General features: G+C 43.3%; 1 protein-coding gene across 2 annotated transcripts in view; it reads right to left on the reverse strand.

Annotated features, from left to right (window-relative positions):
* Positions 1-2,081: 2,081 nt before the first annotated feature.
* CNGB1 (cyclic nucleotide gated channel subunit beta 1) overlaps positions 2,082-16,776 on the reverse strand; it is a 49,887-nt gene continuing 35,192 nt past the window's right edge. For both annotated transcript variants that reach the window (XM_054049417.1, XM_054049416.1), the window contains 10 exons: positions 15,221-15,285; positions 14,211-14,333; positions 13,377-13,518; positions 12,830-12,989; positions 11,139-11,236; positions 10,967-11,050; positions 9,320-9,438; positions 7,135-7,281; positions 4,501-4,696; positions 2,082-4,081 (listed from right to left, as the gene is read on the reverse strand). In XM_054049417.1, the coding sequence (XP_053905392.1) occupies positions 3,875-4,081; positions 4,501-4,696; positions 7,135-7,281; positions 9,320-9,438; positions 10,967-11,050; positions 11,139-11,236; positions 12,830-12,989; positions 13,377-13,518; positions 14,211-14,333; positions 15,221-15,285 (1,341 nt within the window). In that variant the 3' untranslated portion in view covers positions 2,082-3,874. The remainder of the gene's footprint in view (positions 4,082-4,500; positions 4,697-7,134; positions 7,282-9,319; positions 9,439-10,966; positions 11,051-11,138; positions 11,237-12,829; positions 12,990-13,376; positions 13,519-14,210; positions 14,334-15,220; positions 15,286-16,776) is intronic.

Genomic DNA, 16,776 nt, shown 5'->3' on the forward strand with positions numbered 1-16,776 from the left:
ATAAAACAGGAGGGGGAGGGGAAGCACGCTTGCCCTGTGAAGGCGGGAAGGGAAGAGGACGTTGTTTTGGTGTCTTATCGGCTGCCCGCCTAATAACGGTCGAGGCGCAAGCTACTGGGGGACAACCCCGCCAAAAACAGTCTGAGCACGAGCTCCCCTCAGCTGTGGAATATCGAACGGCTGTAGTCTAGCGTCTGAACAGTGCAGAGCTGGCCAGGCTGAAGGCACTTAAAAAAGGGGAGCTACCGCACAGTTAATAAAAGGTGACATTGCCATTGAAACACGCCTCATGTATTCCATATTATTTTATTAATCAAATCAGTCGTCACCCAGGAAGGTGCTCGTAAAATATTGCCTCAGATTTAATCCTCAATTTGGCAGCAGGCGGCTCACTAACTCCCTCAATATCAGTGCTGGCTGTTTAACTTCTTCAAGTCATTTCGGACCCTTTACCCCCAGATTAGACATTTTAGCACCATTCCAGATGACCTATCCTGTTGATTTCCCCCGGTCCCTAAACAGAATTATGGTGGGTTAGTTGCATTCTGGACTTGCACCGATGGCTTGGCTTTGCATTGCCTGCCTCTCACCAGTTGAGCTGCGGCAATGCAGCTTTTATCTCCTCTTCCTTAAAGATTAAAATAATTTAGGTTGTTAAGGCATATCAGCTCCATTGGTCCTTTAGTGAATAGTTGCTTTTAATGTGGAGAGTGAAAGTACCTCCTAATGTTATTATAACAAAGCATTACATGTCAGCGGGTCTGTCTCAAGCGTCTTGCTAGTTGTAGGCAAACTAGGCAGCTGTCTCGGGTGTCAGATTCAGTCTAGGGCAGCAGGAATGTCCAGCCCAAACCGAAGCAGTGCTGCACGTCAGGTCACACCACCACTCACTCAAATTTGGCCAAACCTGAGTGTAACCTGGTTCTTGCCTCCCCTCCCCCATTTCTACCATAACCACCAAACCATCAGAAGGCTCGACACGCCCCCTGCAGAAGGTCCGACATGCCCCCTCTGGTGGAGAACCTCTGTTCCAGGAAGTCAGATGGGGTGGCCCACTTAAGTTTTGCTTAGCACCTCAGATTGTCTTGAACAGCCTCTGGTTCCATTTATTTAGCTAGTAACGTCTACATGGGAAGGATTGTCTTTTACAGTGTGTATGCACAGCACCCGGCACTGTAGGGTCATTTGCTTGGAAACACTATTAGTAAAATAAATGTGGTAAAACACTGTCTGGGCGATAGATCTGCAGCCACTGGATGTGACATTTACTAAGAAAGCAACGCACGTGAAAACAGCAGTGCTGTGTTTTCCAGATGGAAGATTGAAAAAAAAACATAGGATCCTGATTAATAGGTGAGGACAGTAAATGAATCTATAATAACTAGCATAGGTGCCGAAATGATAGAATGCATCTGCTAGAAACCAGAGGATCGGTTCGGGGTCCTCCCCATCCACAAATGCTGGATTTCAATGCTTCTAAAGTGACATTAAAGAATAAGGAAATATAAAAACCAGGAATGGGGATAGAATTAGACGCTGGCCTGAGCCAACACATTTACCTTGAACTCAGCAGGGTTGTTGAGCATATTGACTTTCATTTTAAAAATGATTGCGATGCAGGAAATTTGAAGAGCTAAGAGGAACAAAAGTACGCACAACCAGATGCAGTTAAAAACTAGAGGCTATGGGGCAATTGCGCCAGGATTTCACTGAGAGACGTTTTCAGGCTGTTAACCTCTGATAACAGTGAGTTCAAAAATTTCTGGCAGCTGCAATTAAAAATTTGGTGACATTTGAAAGGCACTCTGAACTTTTACACAAATCAATCAGCATGTAACTATAAGAATTCTGGGTGTATTGTCTAGCGAGTTGGCTTTGTGGTAATGTTACCACTGAACTTCTTGATTTGCACAGAGAAGGTGAGTCTGTCCAGGTGCTCAGGTGAAATATGGCATAAAGACTCATAGCTCTATGACAAATTTGTAACGTTAGTTTGGGGTTGTTTTAAGTCTGAGAAAATTGTCCTAAAAGCTTGCACATAAATTTGTTTTGTCGACGTATATCAAATTAATAGACAAAGCTAAAATAAGCAAGAATTTTTAATACATTCTCTGTTCCAGAAACGAACCCACACATGATGAACAATAATCTAAAAGTTTAATGAAAATGCTTTGGAATATGAAAGCCACTGCAGCAGAAGGCATATTATTCATTTAAACTATCCTTACAAACCATATCAAAATATATCCAGGAATCAAAACCCCATTTTCACCTATAATTTTTGCACAGATTTCCTGTTTTGACTTTTAAAATGTTTATATAGTGAAAAAATACTATACACTTTCCACCAAAATGTAGGAAACTGTAAATAATGTACAAATCTTCATGGGATAAGAAATATTCAGGGAAGTTTCAACACTCTTATCAAAACTCAAGCTTTTACCCTGCAGTGTTAAGAGCAGTGGTGACTTCAGCTGTACTTGTAACATATCTGAGTTCCTTAAATGTGCTGCGGTCTGTAAGAATTCTTAACAGACATCAAGATGCTGCTAATCAGCATTGACGTGTATTTCTGCCCCCAGAGAAGCCCACATAGCTTCTCCGAAGACCATTCTTGGGAGGGAGAAAACTTGTATGCATGATAGTAAATGGTGAAGAAGGGGTAAGGTAAAGGTCAGTCATTTCATATCAAAACTTTCCCTGTATAATAAGATCTGAAAAGTGACAAATGTATAATGTACATACGAGTGTAATTGTTACAGTGGCATCCTACTCATTTAACAGCATGGCCATTCCATATGTAAACTTGTGAGGTCTGCACTACTAATTAGAGCATGAGTATTTATTGAATGAGTGAAATTCTATTTTAATACATTTTGGGTCTGCCCCATGTAGCAAACACCTTATTTCTTCTTTACGCAAAGAAGGGAAATGTTCGTTCAACCCAAATGAAATTTCTCGGTTCAGACGCTGAACCAAAAGATCAATTTTTGCTCAGCCTGAGTCCCGACCACAGTACTGTCTACTGGATGAGCACCGAACCAAAGAGAGGACGAGCACAGTACTACAATAAGCAATGTGCAAAGCAGTAGCCTGCTTCCTTATAGGCAGAGGGCCTGAGATCCAACAAGTAACAAAGGAACTGCAAAGATGATGTTAAAAACGTTGATAAGCCTATGAAACCAAGCTATGTTCATGTGGTGACACACACACCCCATTGAAACAAATTACATGTTTGTTTGCATATCTCGGAATTCCGAACTCGGGAGAAGTCCTGTCTTTCAGGCTATCAGTTATGCTAATTTTCTTTGCTGTTTAAAACCACGTCGGTTTTTCCATCATTTCCGCGTCTTACACAGCATCGTCTATGACAACCTTGCAGCAAATGGACAGGAATCTTGGCTTTTCTTCTGTTTGTTTTGAGTAAATTATGAGTCACATTAAGGGGGAAAAACAACCGCAACCTTCAGAAGGGGCTGCACGGATATCTGATGCAAACGGTCACTAACCATTCAGAACTGGAAAAAGGCAGTATTCATTACTGCAAGGCTCCCTTCACCGTAAGGCTGGATTTGGAGGCAGGAGGGTTGGCCGGGTATTTAGTGGGAATGTTTATAAAGGAGTTCAATAAATGTTGACTTCCAAAGTGCAGAAGCTTTGTACAGTTCTGGGCCCTATGGCAAAGAGCCTTATCAACAGCAGCCTTGGGGTCTAAGTACCCAAGAAAGGCAGAGCATATCAAGGTGGCTTCGTGAGAGACGCTTAAAGCCATTGAACAGAAATCGGTAGCCAGTAAAAGCTTCTATAGGATGCAGTTGTCTGGCTGAAACTCATGGCAGTGGCTTTCTAAGAGGGACAGCGAGTGGTTTGCTTTTCATTTCTTTTCTTCCTTGTCTGAAACCTCCACAGAAAGAATCTGTTCGCTGCTTTGTGGGGCAGGACTCATGCGAATAAAGACTGAATTATCTGAAGACTTTGAGATGATATCCTCCTCGTCAGGGTGGTCACCTGATTTGCAGGAGGCTCTAGATGAATCATGGCGGACTGGTAATTTCAGCAGAACTGGAGTGGAACTGGACTCCTGGAACACAAATAAAACAAAGTAAAAGTGATGAGGCCCTAATCCATGAGTGGGACCCTTAGGCACTACCACAGTATTAGTAACATGAATTAATATGTCTGGCAGAGAGAGAAAGGAGAATTTCAAGCTTTTCCATTTATTCCATATTGCTCTCAAACTTAGTCTGACTTCATATGAAATGAGTTGGTTATCTCCGCTGATTTCCTTATGGACAAATTTCTGTCCATGATTGCCACCAATTGGCACCCTTGTTGATAGTCCGAGCAGAAAAGTGAAAGAAAGAATGAGCATGTAGATCATTATTGTTCAGCTGAAATATAGACTCGCTGCTGCTTCTTGTTAAGTCTCCATGAACAGTGTTGCAAGATGATAGTTTCATTGTGAATGAAAGAACAAAAACTTCAATCCTTTGTCCTTACCTGCATAGCTTGCATCGCTTTCAGCTCTCGCAATTTCCATCTGATATGGGCAAGTTTTCCTTTGCCTCCCATCTTTCCTGCAGCTACCAGGGCAGCTTGAAAGAGTTTAGGTGTCCCAGGTCTTGGAGGAATGATAAGCACATCTTTTGGCATACCTTTTTCTTCTTTGGGTTTACTGTTGTTTTTCAGCATTTTCCTAGAATAAGAAAGAGACTAATTTTGTCCAGAGACATGCAATATTGGATTAATTTTCTAACACAGACAATTCAAGTTTTGCAGCTGTTAAAGGCACTCTCAACACATTAGACTTCGTTGCAGAGTAGAGCTGGGAAAATTGTGGGGGGAAAATTCCTGTGAATATTTTGTTCAAATTTTTAAGAGTATGAAAATGAAATTCAACAAAGACAAATGTAAGGTGCTACATTTAGGGAAGAAAAACCAGATGCACAAATCCAGAATGGGGAATAACTGGCGTGGCAGCAGCACTGCTGAGAAGGAGCTGGGAGCTGTGGTGGATCACAACCTCAACATGAGTCAGCAATGTGATGCTGTTGCAAAAAAAGCAAATGCCATTTTGGGTTGTATTAACAGAGACATAGCATGCAAGTCACAGGAGGTGATAATACTGCTCTACTTGGCGCTGGTTAGGCCTCAGCTGGAGTACGGTGTCCAATTTTGGTCACCAATGTATAGAAAGGACGTAGAGAAACTGGAAAGGATCCACAGGTGAGCGACAAAGATAATCAAAGGGATGGAATGCAGCCACGTGAGCAAAGGCTGAAGGAACTGATGTGTTTAGTTTGGAAAAGAGGAAATTAAGGGGGGATATGATAACGGTCTTCAAATCCTTGAAAGGCTGCCATAAAAAAGATGGGAAAAATTGTTCTCTCATGTCACAGAGGGCAGGACAAAAGGCTTCAAACTGCAGCATGGCAGATTTTGTTTACATCTCAGGAAAAACGTCCTAACCGTAAAAACAGCAGGACAATGGAACAAACTGCCTAGGGAAGTCATGGAATCTCCTTCACTGGAGGTTTTCAAAAAGAGGCTGGAGAGCCACCTGCCTTGGATGGTTTAGACTCAACAAATCCTGCATCTTGGCAGGGGGTGAGACTAGATGATCCTGGCAGTCCCTTCTAACCCTGTGGGTCTATGATTCGATGAGTCTGCTTTGGTTGTGTTTGTTCCCATGGTGCATTCACAGTTCCTGTGTGCATTCGAGTGATAAAGTTTGACTGGTACAAATGTGTGCAGAAAACAAATTTAGTCACATGCATCATTCTCTGCAGAAGCCAATTGTAAATGTGCATGCACAAATACATACATTTCAGAGCCGTGTTATAGCTACATTAGCATGTACATATGTCCATGTCACTTGCACGTTGCCCACCTACCCATGTCCCTCGGTCTACTTCTAACATTCTAGCATGGCAGCTAGGTAGTAGTAGAATTCTAAACCTCTGTGCTGCTGTGTTGAATAGAATGAAAATTAATTATTGAGATTAAATTACTAGAGGGGAAAATATAGGCTGAATATCAAGGAATAATTTTTCACAGGGTGTGGTAGCAGCCCCATTGCTTCACACATTTAAACGTAGACCATACAAAACGCAAGTAAACAGGGAACCATTCTGCAATGCCAGAGGGATAAACTAGATGCCCTATTTAGTCTTTTCCATTCCTGAAGTGCAAATGATATCCTGACATGCCTAGGATGAAAACAGCAATAAATTAGGAAAGGAAATTAATAGCACTCTCCTCAGCAAAATTGATGAAGAAATACATCTTTAACTACAGCTGGGATTTTTAGTAGTCAGAATGTAATTACTTAAGACTCAGTTGTGACACCATCCCCAAGGAAAGATAGTTACACTGCTCACGAGTGGAACGGGAACCAGTGTGTGATTCCGAGAGTCAAAGGCTAGCTTCCCACTCTTGCTCCAAGAGGACGTGGGGATAATCTGCTTCACCTCTATACCTAGTTCAGATTACTTGCCTTGACATGTTGGCTCAGCTGGACTGGCTGGTGCATGAGTGGGGGGAGCAAGGCGCTGCTCACTCCCCAGTATCATAAGTGTGAAACAGGAAGTAGAGGCTGCTCACCCTCTGTGTTGCTACTTGTGATTTGGGTTGTATATGTAGGAGAGCAAAGTGATTCCTAAAGTTACATTACCCTTACATTGCAATTTGATCAATGCAGATAAATTACATTTTCTTGTGAAAAGTGCCGTGGAAGTTTTAAAATGACCACAAATTATTAGGACCTCAGTGTAACATCCCATCTGCAGAACCGCAATTCCAACGGCACCGCCATTAGCTCAATGCTAACTCACAGGGAAGAGCACCGTCTGCTGAAACATCAACGATTCCTGGAGCACCTACGTTTTTTATCTCTACCCAAGTCCTGATCAGGCTCAAGTCTGCTTCGTTTATGAGAACTGATATAACTGAGGCCCAAAAAGAAGATGCATGTACAGTCTGATGTGCTTAGCACTGAAAATTTTCCCTTAATGCTTTGGGTGTAATTTCTCCAGTGTGCAACCCCAAAGATCACCTGTTCTTTCAGAGTTTGAAAATTGTACCGTATCTGCATGTTTATGATAAATGACATTTTAGCAATATCCTGTCACTCACTTAGCCTTCTTACGCAGCAGCTTCTGAGATTCTGGATAATGCACCAATATTTCATTCAAGTCCTTCTTCTCCAAGATGAAAAGGTTAGTAAATCCATGAGCCACAACATTTGCTGTGCGACGATTTCCACCTCCCACTGCCAACAAGCTAATTAAAATACCAAGAGATGTTAAAACTATTGTATGTAAGGCCAATACAGTTTTTACCATTTAAAATCTGAGCTTTCACATGGTTTGATAGCAGAGTTTGCTGCAGGAGATGTGTTGCCTGTGTACTTGGAGCTCAACTTTTGCCAACCATGACATTTTACGCAGCTAATATTTTAAGTGTTTTGGTGATACATTGGTATGAAAGTCACTACATAAAAATGATTTCATTGTAGTTATTTTATAATATTGCTCTTTAAAACTAGTTTAATATAGACAGAAAAGTACCGACCACCAGTGTGTTACAAATCACTTCTGCACTCTGGGCAGCTATGTACAAGTGTTGGATATTAACAATAGTAGTGACTTTCGTTTACATACGACCATAGTAACCAACTTTATGTAGCAACAGAGAGTCCTGTGGCACCTTTAAGATTAACAGATGTATTGGAGCATAAGCTTTCGTGGGTGAATACCCACTTCGTCAGACGCATGTAATGGAAATTTCCAGAGGCAGGTATAAATATGCAGGCAAGAATCAGTCTGGAGATAACGAGGTTAGTTCAATCAGGGAGGGTGAGGTAAATTTATCCGGATAAATTTATCTGGACACAAGTCAGATATCAGGAATGGCAATATACAAAAACCTGTAGGAGAACACTTCAACCTCCCTGGCCACACAATAGCAGATGTAAAGGTAGCCATCTTACAGCAAAAAAACTTCAGGACCAGACTCCAAAGAGAAACTGCTGAGCTCCAGTTCATTTGCAAATTTGACACCATCAGATCAGGATTAAACAAAGACTGTGAATGGCTATCCAACTACAGAAGCAGTTTCTCCTCCCTTGGTGTTCACACCTCAACTGCTAGCAGAGCACCTCACCCTCCCTGATTGAACTAACCTTGTTATCTCCAGACTGATTCTTGCCTGCATATTTATACCTGCCTCTGGAAATGTCCATTACATGCGTCTGACGAAGTGGGCATTCACCCACGAAAGCTTATGCGCCAATACATCTGTTAGTCTTAAAGGTGCCACAGGACCCTCTGTTGCTTTTTACAGATCCAGACTAACATGGCTACCCCTCTGAAACTTTATGTAAGATAACCAGGTCAGCATTTTAGTTCCACCCTTCTTTATTACCACTGCAGAGTATGTAGATCATGGCCAGTAGGGATGCACAGATTTTTTTAAACTATAATATTTTGTTTTCATGTTTGTATCTCAAGCTCTTGTTTCTGCTTTGGGGTCAGATGACCTGATCATGCCAGCCGAACTCATTATAAATATGTTCTCTTCCTGATAACGATGAGCTGTTTTCACTGTGCTTTGATTTCACGCAGTCTCACTCACATGGATTCCCTACCTGAAGCCATATCAGCACAGGGCAAATGGCCTCGAACAAGAAGCTTGCTATGATTTCTTTTCACTCTGCTGGTATTGGAAAGGGGTGATCCACGTTGGAATAGTCAGTTTTCTCTATGTATCAACTATACAGTTTATTGAGTGATTTGTTTTTATCCAGGGGGACCCTCAATATCCTTGTTGCAGGCCTGTGGTATCCCCATTTTTATCTATTTCTGACCATATTGTGGTCAGCCGTCTTTTCAGCTGAGAAGCACCGCAGAGGACTCTTGTCAATGCTGTTTAATCAGCCAGGATGGTTGTTGATGACCAATATATGCCATTCTCTTTTCCCCTTTTTCTCTTCCCCAAGAGAGTTGCCTTTGCAACTATCCCTAGACAACCAAGTCAGTTCAGACTGTGTAGACTTACAGAGAATGGAGTCAGGGAGACAATGACAGTTGGAAAGTTTCAAATTAAAAAGTGGAATTTATTTGTGTTAACAGATCTCGGTGTTAAATTGTGACCAACCCCTTTTCATTATAACAGCAAACAGGTCCTACCAATGGATCCTCCTTTCCAGATCTTATTTCCAAACTTTATTTTTCTCCACCTCTGCCTTATTTCCCCAACTTCCTTCTAATCTTCATCTTACACTTTATTCTCCCAGTTCCCCGTCGATCCTCTCTCTGACCTTATTTCTCCAAACACCGATCCAGCTTTCAGTGTCACAAGCACCGTTCTGCCATCAGGTCCTCCGAGCACCTGCACCTGTCCAACTTGTATAATGTACATCTCTCGGCCAATTTCCCCCTGAAACAAAGATCAGAACAACGTGTGGGGTGCGCATTGGTCATCCTGCTGGAACCCAGAAAGAGGGGAAGAAAACATATGGAAAATGTACAGCGACCCTGATGCTCCAAGTTAAACTATTCAATTACTTCATTAATGTTGTTTTATTCTGTCTCATAAAGATCTGTTCATCGCTTTCCACTTGCTGGTCTTGACTGTTGGAGGTTCCAAAACGGGGGAATAGGTTTTATCATCTTTTTTTTTTTTTTTTAAACAAATGCGTCTCAACATTTTTTCTCAATATTCTTGCCTTTTGTTGTTGTTTTATCCGGCTTATTCTCAGTGGTTATTGTTTAATGAGCACTGACAGCTGCTTTCCCCCCCGGTGTTTTTTCCAATTGGTGTTAGTGCTGTGCACATTTAAATCAGCAGAGGTCGCTCTTTGCACAATATGATAAGTGACACAGAGCACATTTTTGCTTTGAATCTCCCTTGCACAACTTAATCTAGGGTGACCAGATGTCCCGCTTTTATAGGGACAGTCCCAATTTTTGGGTCTTTTTCTTATATAGGCTCCTATTACTCCCCACCCCCTGTCCCGATTTTTCACACTTGCTCTCTGGTCACCCTAACTTAATCAGTTCCTGGTGTTAGCCAGGCCTGGCCCTTCTCATTGCTTCAGGTAGCTCTCAGGAAGTGCAGCACTGGAGATGAAAGACAGGAGTGGCCAAAAGGGGCTATACCGTTCTGGGGACTGCTGTGGCTCCCGGCATAACCAAGAGGCTGCCTCACTTTACAGCAGCCTGGTATGACTGCCTGTGGGCTGCTCTACAGCTCAGAAGAGCTGGAACCCTTTGGGCTCCATCCACTCTCACTCTTGTCCCCAACATAACTCTCTTGGTCCGATCCACACGCTGAGTATACACCTACTCAAGAGGCTGCACACAGGGGTGGCTCTATGTATTTTGCCGCCCCAAGCACGACAGTCAGGCGGCTTTAGGCAGCACGCCTGCGGGAGGTCCGCTGGTAACGCGGATTCGGCGGCATGCCTGCGGGAGGTCCGCCAGTCCCGCGCCTTCGGCGTACCCGCCACCGAATTGCCGCCGAAACCGTGGGACCGGAGGACCTCCCGCAGGCATGCCTCTGAAGGCAGCCTGACTGCTGCCCTCACGGCGACCAGCAGGCTGCCCCCCGCGGCTTGCCGCCCCAGGCAAGCACTTGCTGCGCTGATGCCTGGAGCCGCCCCTGGCTGCACAGGAGGGTAGTGTGAAGCTGCATAAGCCAGCCTTAAGCTACTTCTGCACCGGGGGAATTCCCCAGGAGACCTTTATGATCTCTTTATGCCTCTGGGTGGCTGCAGTGTCAACCACAATATGGTCCCATCTCTGGGTTAGCCTGGTGTATCTCCTTGCCAAACGCATTGGCCAACAAAATCCATATCATTCCAGCAACGAGCTTCCACTTCTGGCCCTGCCTCTTCCCCACTGCATAGAGCATCACTTTATTCCAAGTCTCTAAAGAGAATTTATGTAAGAAAAATGCTTGTTACCTTCTTACACACATAATCATTAGGTAAGTAAACAACAGATCGGAGCCTCTTCAACATGTCGAAAATCATCTGCCGGTCACAGCCCTGAACCCAAAAGAGGAAGTGGAATTACTTAATTTGTAGGAGCCTCTCAGGAGTCAAGTAATGTACGATCTAAGAAGGTCGACAGTACCTGAAAGAGCGCCACCTTGCTGACGATATCGTAGTTCACATCAATAGCAATATCCAGCCTCATCTTGTCTGGCAGCTGCACCATCAGCTCCGATTCGTCTGTTAAAAGGGGAAACAAAACAAAGAACTGGCTACGTACAGAAATGTACCTAGCTTTCCAATATGGAGCTCGGTAACAAGTCAGTGCAGATCGTGCTTTTCCATAATGGGATGAGTTAGCAGGAACGGCAGGTTTTTCCTACACAGGAGGTTGTGATTTGGCCAACAATCTCAATTCAACTAACTTCATCTATAGACTGGGAGTTGCAATCTTGGAATGTGCTGTTGTATGATCATGCTAGTTTACTAACAGGCTGGGAATTAGAATCCTGGGACTAGTGTAGTGGACAGTATAGAAGTAGGGTAAAACAAGGAAAAAATATAGAGAAATAAGTAAAATGAGAAAGGGAAAAAAATCCCACAAAATCCTTAGGGTTAGTGCCCTAATGCTGTGCTGCCACTGGTGTTGCAAAATGACTGCAGTGACTTTCCAAAACTCAGCAGTGCCCCTTTGGGTTTAATTGGAAAATCTCAGTGCAATTAACTGTGGAGGAGGGAGACTAGACAGAATGACACATATCTCTTGCTCTAGACCAGGGGGTTCGCACAACAAATTTTTGGTGGCCTCAGAGTGCGGCCACCAACTCTTGCTGGTGGCCGCTATGACACTTTTCCCTAAAATATTTAATTTTAGGAAAAACAAATAAATATGCACATAGACACGTCCAAATCATAGTAATCTATTTATGTCGGGTTTTTTGCAGATTCAGTAATAAAAATAATGGACAATTGTGTCTATTCTTTACTGGACCTAAACAGAAGAGAAACACAAATAAGGTGCTTTGGCATGTTCTTATCTTTTGTTGTTGTTTCTTTTGCTTTTTTGGTTTTGGGGTTTTTTTAGACTTGCTAGCAAGTAAGTCTGCTTTTGTGAAAAGTGATATTTGTATGTTTGTTAATATCACTTTTCACAGCAGCAGACTTGCTAGCTAGCTGGGAGGCAGTGAAATCTGATATTAACAAACATACAAATATCACTTTTCACAGCAGACTTACTCAGGCCTGGCAAGCCAGGGGACAAATTAAGCCTTGGTCGGATGGGAGGGTAGGGAGGCAGTGGGGGCCAAGGCTGATAGGGTGGATGGGTGAGGGATCGGGGGAGGAGCCTGCCAGGCCCTGCGGCTGGGGGGTGGAGCCCGTGGCTGGAACCTGCCACCACACAGCCAGAGCCCATGTCCAGAGCCTGCTGCTGCATGTCTGGAGCCTGCCTCCCACCACCCTAGCGCTAAAGCCGGAAGCCTGAGCTCCACCACCCCCGGGAAGGTGGGGAACTCACACAACCTGTCTGCTACTCCGGCATTTGTGCTTCCAGAGGGGGGCCTGGCCCAACCCCTCTGGGTGGCCCCGGGGGAGGGAGTGCTTAGCTCCCCTCCTAATCACTGCCCAGGAGGTTGTGGCCACAAGAGAAGTCCTTGGTGGCCGCATGCGGTCACAGTGGCCACATTTGAGAAACGCTGCTCTAGACCATCCGCAATTGACACTAACCAGTTCACAAAACTTTGTAAGCTGCCAGCTTCCACTGATGTTCATAGGCCAAGGTTAAAATATCAGAAAGACATAAAGACAGTAACCCTAAATACAGCTAATTCTTACCTAACATGCCTTGGGAATGCCAAGTGTATTCATACCATGTTTTGACCCGATTCTGAACGGATCTGGGGATTTTGTAGAAATTCATGTATTTAATGGTACTGTCCATGCAACTCCGATAATAAGTTTGTCCTGCTGTAGCAGCGCCAACTACATCTCTCATCTGAGTTGGAGGGGGGAAGAGAACAAAATTTAAGGAACTAGTTTATTTGTCATTCCTTATAGTTGTTAAGTATCCAAAAGACTATTAACAACTAGCTTCTTTGACTGAACATACATTGTGTATCACGACAGAGGATCTGCATCCTCGGACTTCTAAAACCATTGGCATGCAGCAGGTCAGGAGCCCCTCCATATTAGTAAAACAAACCTTAAAATAATGCCAGAATGAACAGTGATGCTATTGGGATTTTTCAATGTATGAAGTTGGAAAACCCAGCGGGTACTTTTTGGGAAACTGAAACATGATTTCAGAGAGGTGACCTTAAAAATAACCAACACGGTGAACCTGCATCATACAGAAGGGAAGACAGATTGATTATTCACTTACCTGTCCGATCATGACAGAGAAAGCAAAGACCCCTGTGAAGTAGTTCAGAAGCTGGAAGAGTATCTCAAACAATGTTTGAGGGTCAGGCAGTCCCCCAATAGTAATTAGAGTCTTGACAGCCCAGTAATAGCAGCGGATATAACTATAAAGGGGAAAACAAACTTTTCAACCAGTTTCCTTCACCTGAAAAGTCAGTATCTGCTTTATACCATTAGAACCGCTCTGACGCAGTCAGCAAGAGACCACTTGGAAACTACAGAGAGAACGGTTATGTGGTGAAAAGGGGAAAACTAAGGGGGTGAAAGCCTCTCCTCTCCCTTAAATGCAAACGTTCCTGGAAAACCTACAGAGACAAAGAAGCTTAGGGGACAGGTGGAAAACATGGGGGCACTAGAGCTTCTTAGAGAAAAAGTCTCCAGAATTTTTTTAAATGGCAAAACAATGTATTTTCCCCCCTAGTCTAGTCTTAGTAATGGCTGGACCATTTTGGCAGAAACATAACATAATAATAATAATAATTATAATCATTCAGACTCAGGCAGACGCACGGCATGTAAAATTTCAATTTAAATGGTTAACGTTTACCAAAGTTATAAGCAATGGAGAGTGTTATAATGGGAAGTGTCAGGCAACCTTAATAATAGGCAGCCCTGCCTGTATAAATCAAATAGCGCTGATGCTGTACTGGAAAGGGCAGGCTTTTGACTAAAAGGTGGACTCATATGTCAAAAGTGCTGTGTTAATTCAGACTTGGCTGCATCCTGACTGTCTCTTTATCACTCCTATTCTGCTGCATTGGCCAATTTGAAGACAGAAGGCACGCATACTCAGTACCTGTTTCCCTTCCCGTCATAGACCCATATGGTAGAACCCAGTCCCTGGTACGATGATGCCCAATAATACAGGCATGAGTTCACGTGTAAGCTGAAGAGTAAATAGGCTGTGGTCCTTATCACTCTGCAAAGAAAGGCAACAATGAAAGAGGAAAGATTACAAGGTGCTCGATAATGAAAAACACCTTCAAATCCCCCAAAATATCATGGTTAAAAGTGAAAAATAATTCATGGAAACACAGGGCAAGCTCTGATATTTATAGCCCTATGAGAAAGAGAAAAGGAGTGCTTCGAAACATTTGACTAATTATTCCAAGGGATTCCCTGCCAGTCACACAGCTAAAGCTCTGCACAACTCTGAAAATGTAGGGGAAAGAATATTTTTATCTGCTGCTTTACACGTTTATCCCCACCACTTCTTCCCCCGGCTGCTTTGGGAACAAAGAGATCATTTCAAATAATGTTGATAGCATTTATCACATGGAGCTGCACTTGGGAAGACGGTAATGACTAAAGGCTATTATTAATATAGATAATTTTTCTAGAGTCATCTTTCGTATTGTGGATCTGCGACATATCCTGGAAGCAGTGCCATGTGCTACAATGCAGAAGACAGAGTTGAGAATGACCGAAAATGAGTTGCTTGCTTCTTGGCAGGGAGAGCTGGAAAAGTAATACGCTTTGGGCTGCAGAGGCCCTAAGGTGATGTTTGATTCTGGTGTGTGTCTGCCAATCATCTCATGATGTGCTATTAGTGTTGTCAGCCTCCCAGGAGACATTTCCAGCCTCAGCCGAAGTCACTGCGATTGTGGCAGTCAGTAAAGAGGAGAAAGAATTTTCTCTATCTAGAATGACTATGATTGAATCACATATGGGGAACAAAGAGGAACTATGTTTGGCTGGAGATTGCTGCATCTCCACCAAATTGCAGCTCTTCCGCCTCCAATAAAAGAACAGTTCCAAAAATATCTTCCTCCAAAAAGATACAAATGTATCAGTGGTTTGTCTCACCTGTAAACATATGCCTTGCTCAGGATAGCTTCAAGCCGGTTATTAAACTCAAAGAAGGCCATGTACTGTTAAAGAGAATGATACAATGTGCATTAGCTTCCCATCAATCACAGCTGGTAACTAGATTTCAATAGCGTTGAATGAGAATCCTTTAATTCAGGGGCTCTCAACCTTTCCGGATGACTGTCCCTGTTTCCGCAGTCTGATCTGTCTTGCCTAGCCCCAAGTTTCACCTCACTTAAAAACTACTTGCTTACAGAATCAGATGTAATAATAAAAAAGTGTCACAGCCACACTAGTACTGAAAAATTGCTACATTTCTCATTTTTACCCTAAAATTATAAAATAAATCAATTGAAACATAACTATTGTACTTGCATGTCAGTGTATAGTCTATAGAGCAGTATAAACATGTCATCGTCTCTATGAAATTTTCGTTTGTACTGACTTCGCTAGTGCTTTTTATGGAGCCTGTTGTAAAACTAGGCACGTGTCTAGATGAGTTGATGTACCTCCTGGAAGACCTCTGTGTACGCCCAGGGGTACGCTTACCCCAGGTTGAGAATTACTTCTTTAACTAGCAAAACTATGTTTCACCTCCAGGCATCCTCCAAAAAATCTCATTTTCCTTTCAATTGTACTCCTAGAGTAGTTCTGTATTAAAAACTACAAAAGGCGCAAGATGAGAGATTCCAATGCTTCTTTTAATTATCACTGATCTTTTTTATTTTATTCCGTATTTTACAAGTATTTTTAAGTATGTTTTAGAGTTGGGGAAAGGTGCTGGATTGACAGCCCTGGAGACTCAAATCTTCCATGAACCTTTCAAATCTTGGCCTTTCCCCTAATCCTGCCGATTACTGCCAGTCCATTAGGGACCATCCTGAGACGAGTGTCTCATTTCATATATGCCACAAAATAGGTGGAAATGACTTTCACTTGCTACTAACATGGCTTAGATTTGATGTAGTGACTCCATAGCCCATTGAGCTGTCTAATCTTCTAGCTGAAAGTAGCTTTCATAGGCACTCTTTCAGCTGTCCTCAAATTTTTAAAACATTCTTTTACTTTCTTTTAAAACCTTAATTGCTTCAAAATCTCTCACAGGAGAGTTGTTCCCTGCTTACATCAGATCCCGTTACAGCAATGTGGAAAATTTATAATCATATGATATGGAACTCACTCCTGTTGTCATCATAGGCAGCAACTTTTCCATGCGCTGCTGGGTGCTCGCCCCCGGCCCCGCCCTGACTCCACCCCACCCCGCCCCTTCCTGCCCCTGCCCCACCCATCCCAACCCCTTCCCCAAATCCCCGCCCTGGCCCTGCCTTTTCCCCGAGCGCGCCACCTTCCCAGCGCTTCCCACCACGAAACAGAAGCGGAGCCACGGTGCACTCAGGGGAGGAGGTGGAGCGGAGCAGAGGCAAGCTGCAGGGGGGAGCAGGGAGCTGCTGGTGGGTGCAAAGCACCCACGGAGTCAGCGCCTATGGTTGTCATTGGAATCAATGGCAAAACTTCCATTATCTTCAATAGACACAGGATCAGACCCTTAGTAT

The sequence above is a fragment of the Malaclemys terrapin genome, chromosome 14, assembly GCF_027887155.1.
Source record: "Malaclemys terrapin pileata isolate rMalTer1 chromosome 14, rMalTer1.hap1, whole genome shotgun sequence".
NCBI classification, from domain to species: domain Eukaryota; kingdom Metazoa; phylum Chordata; order Testudines; family Emydidae; genus Malaclemys; species Malaclemys terrapin.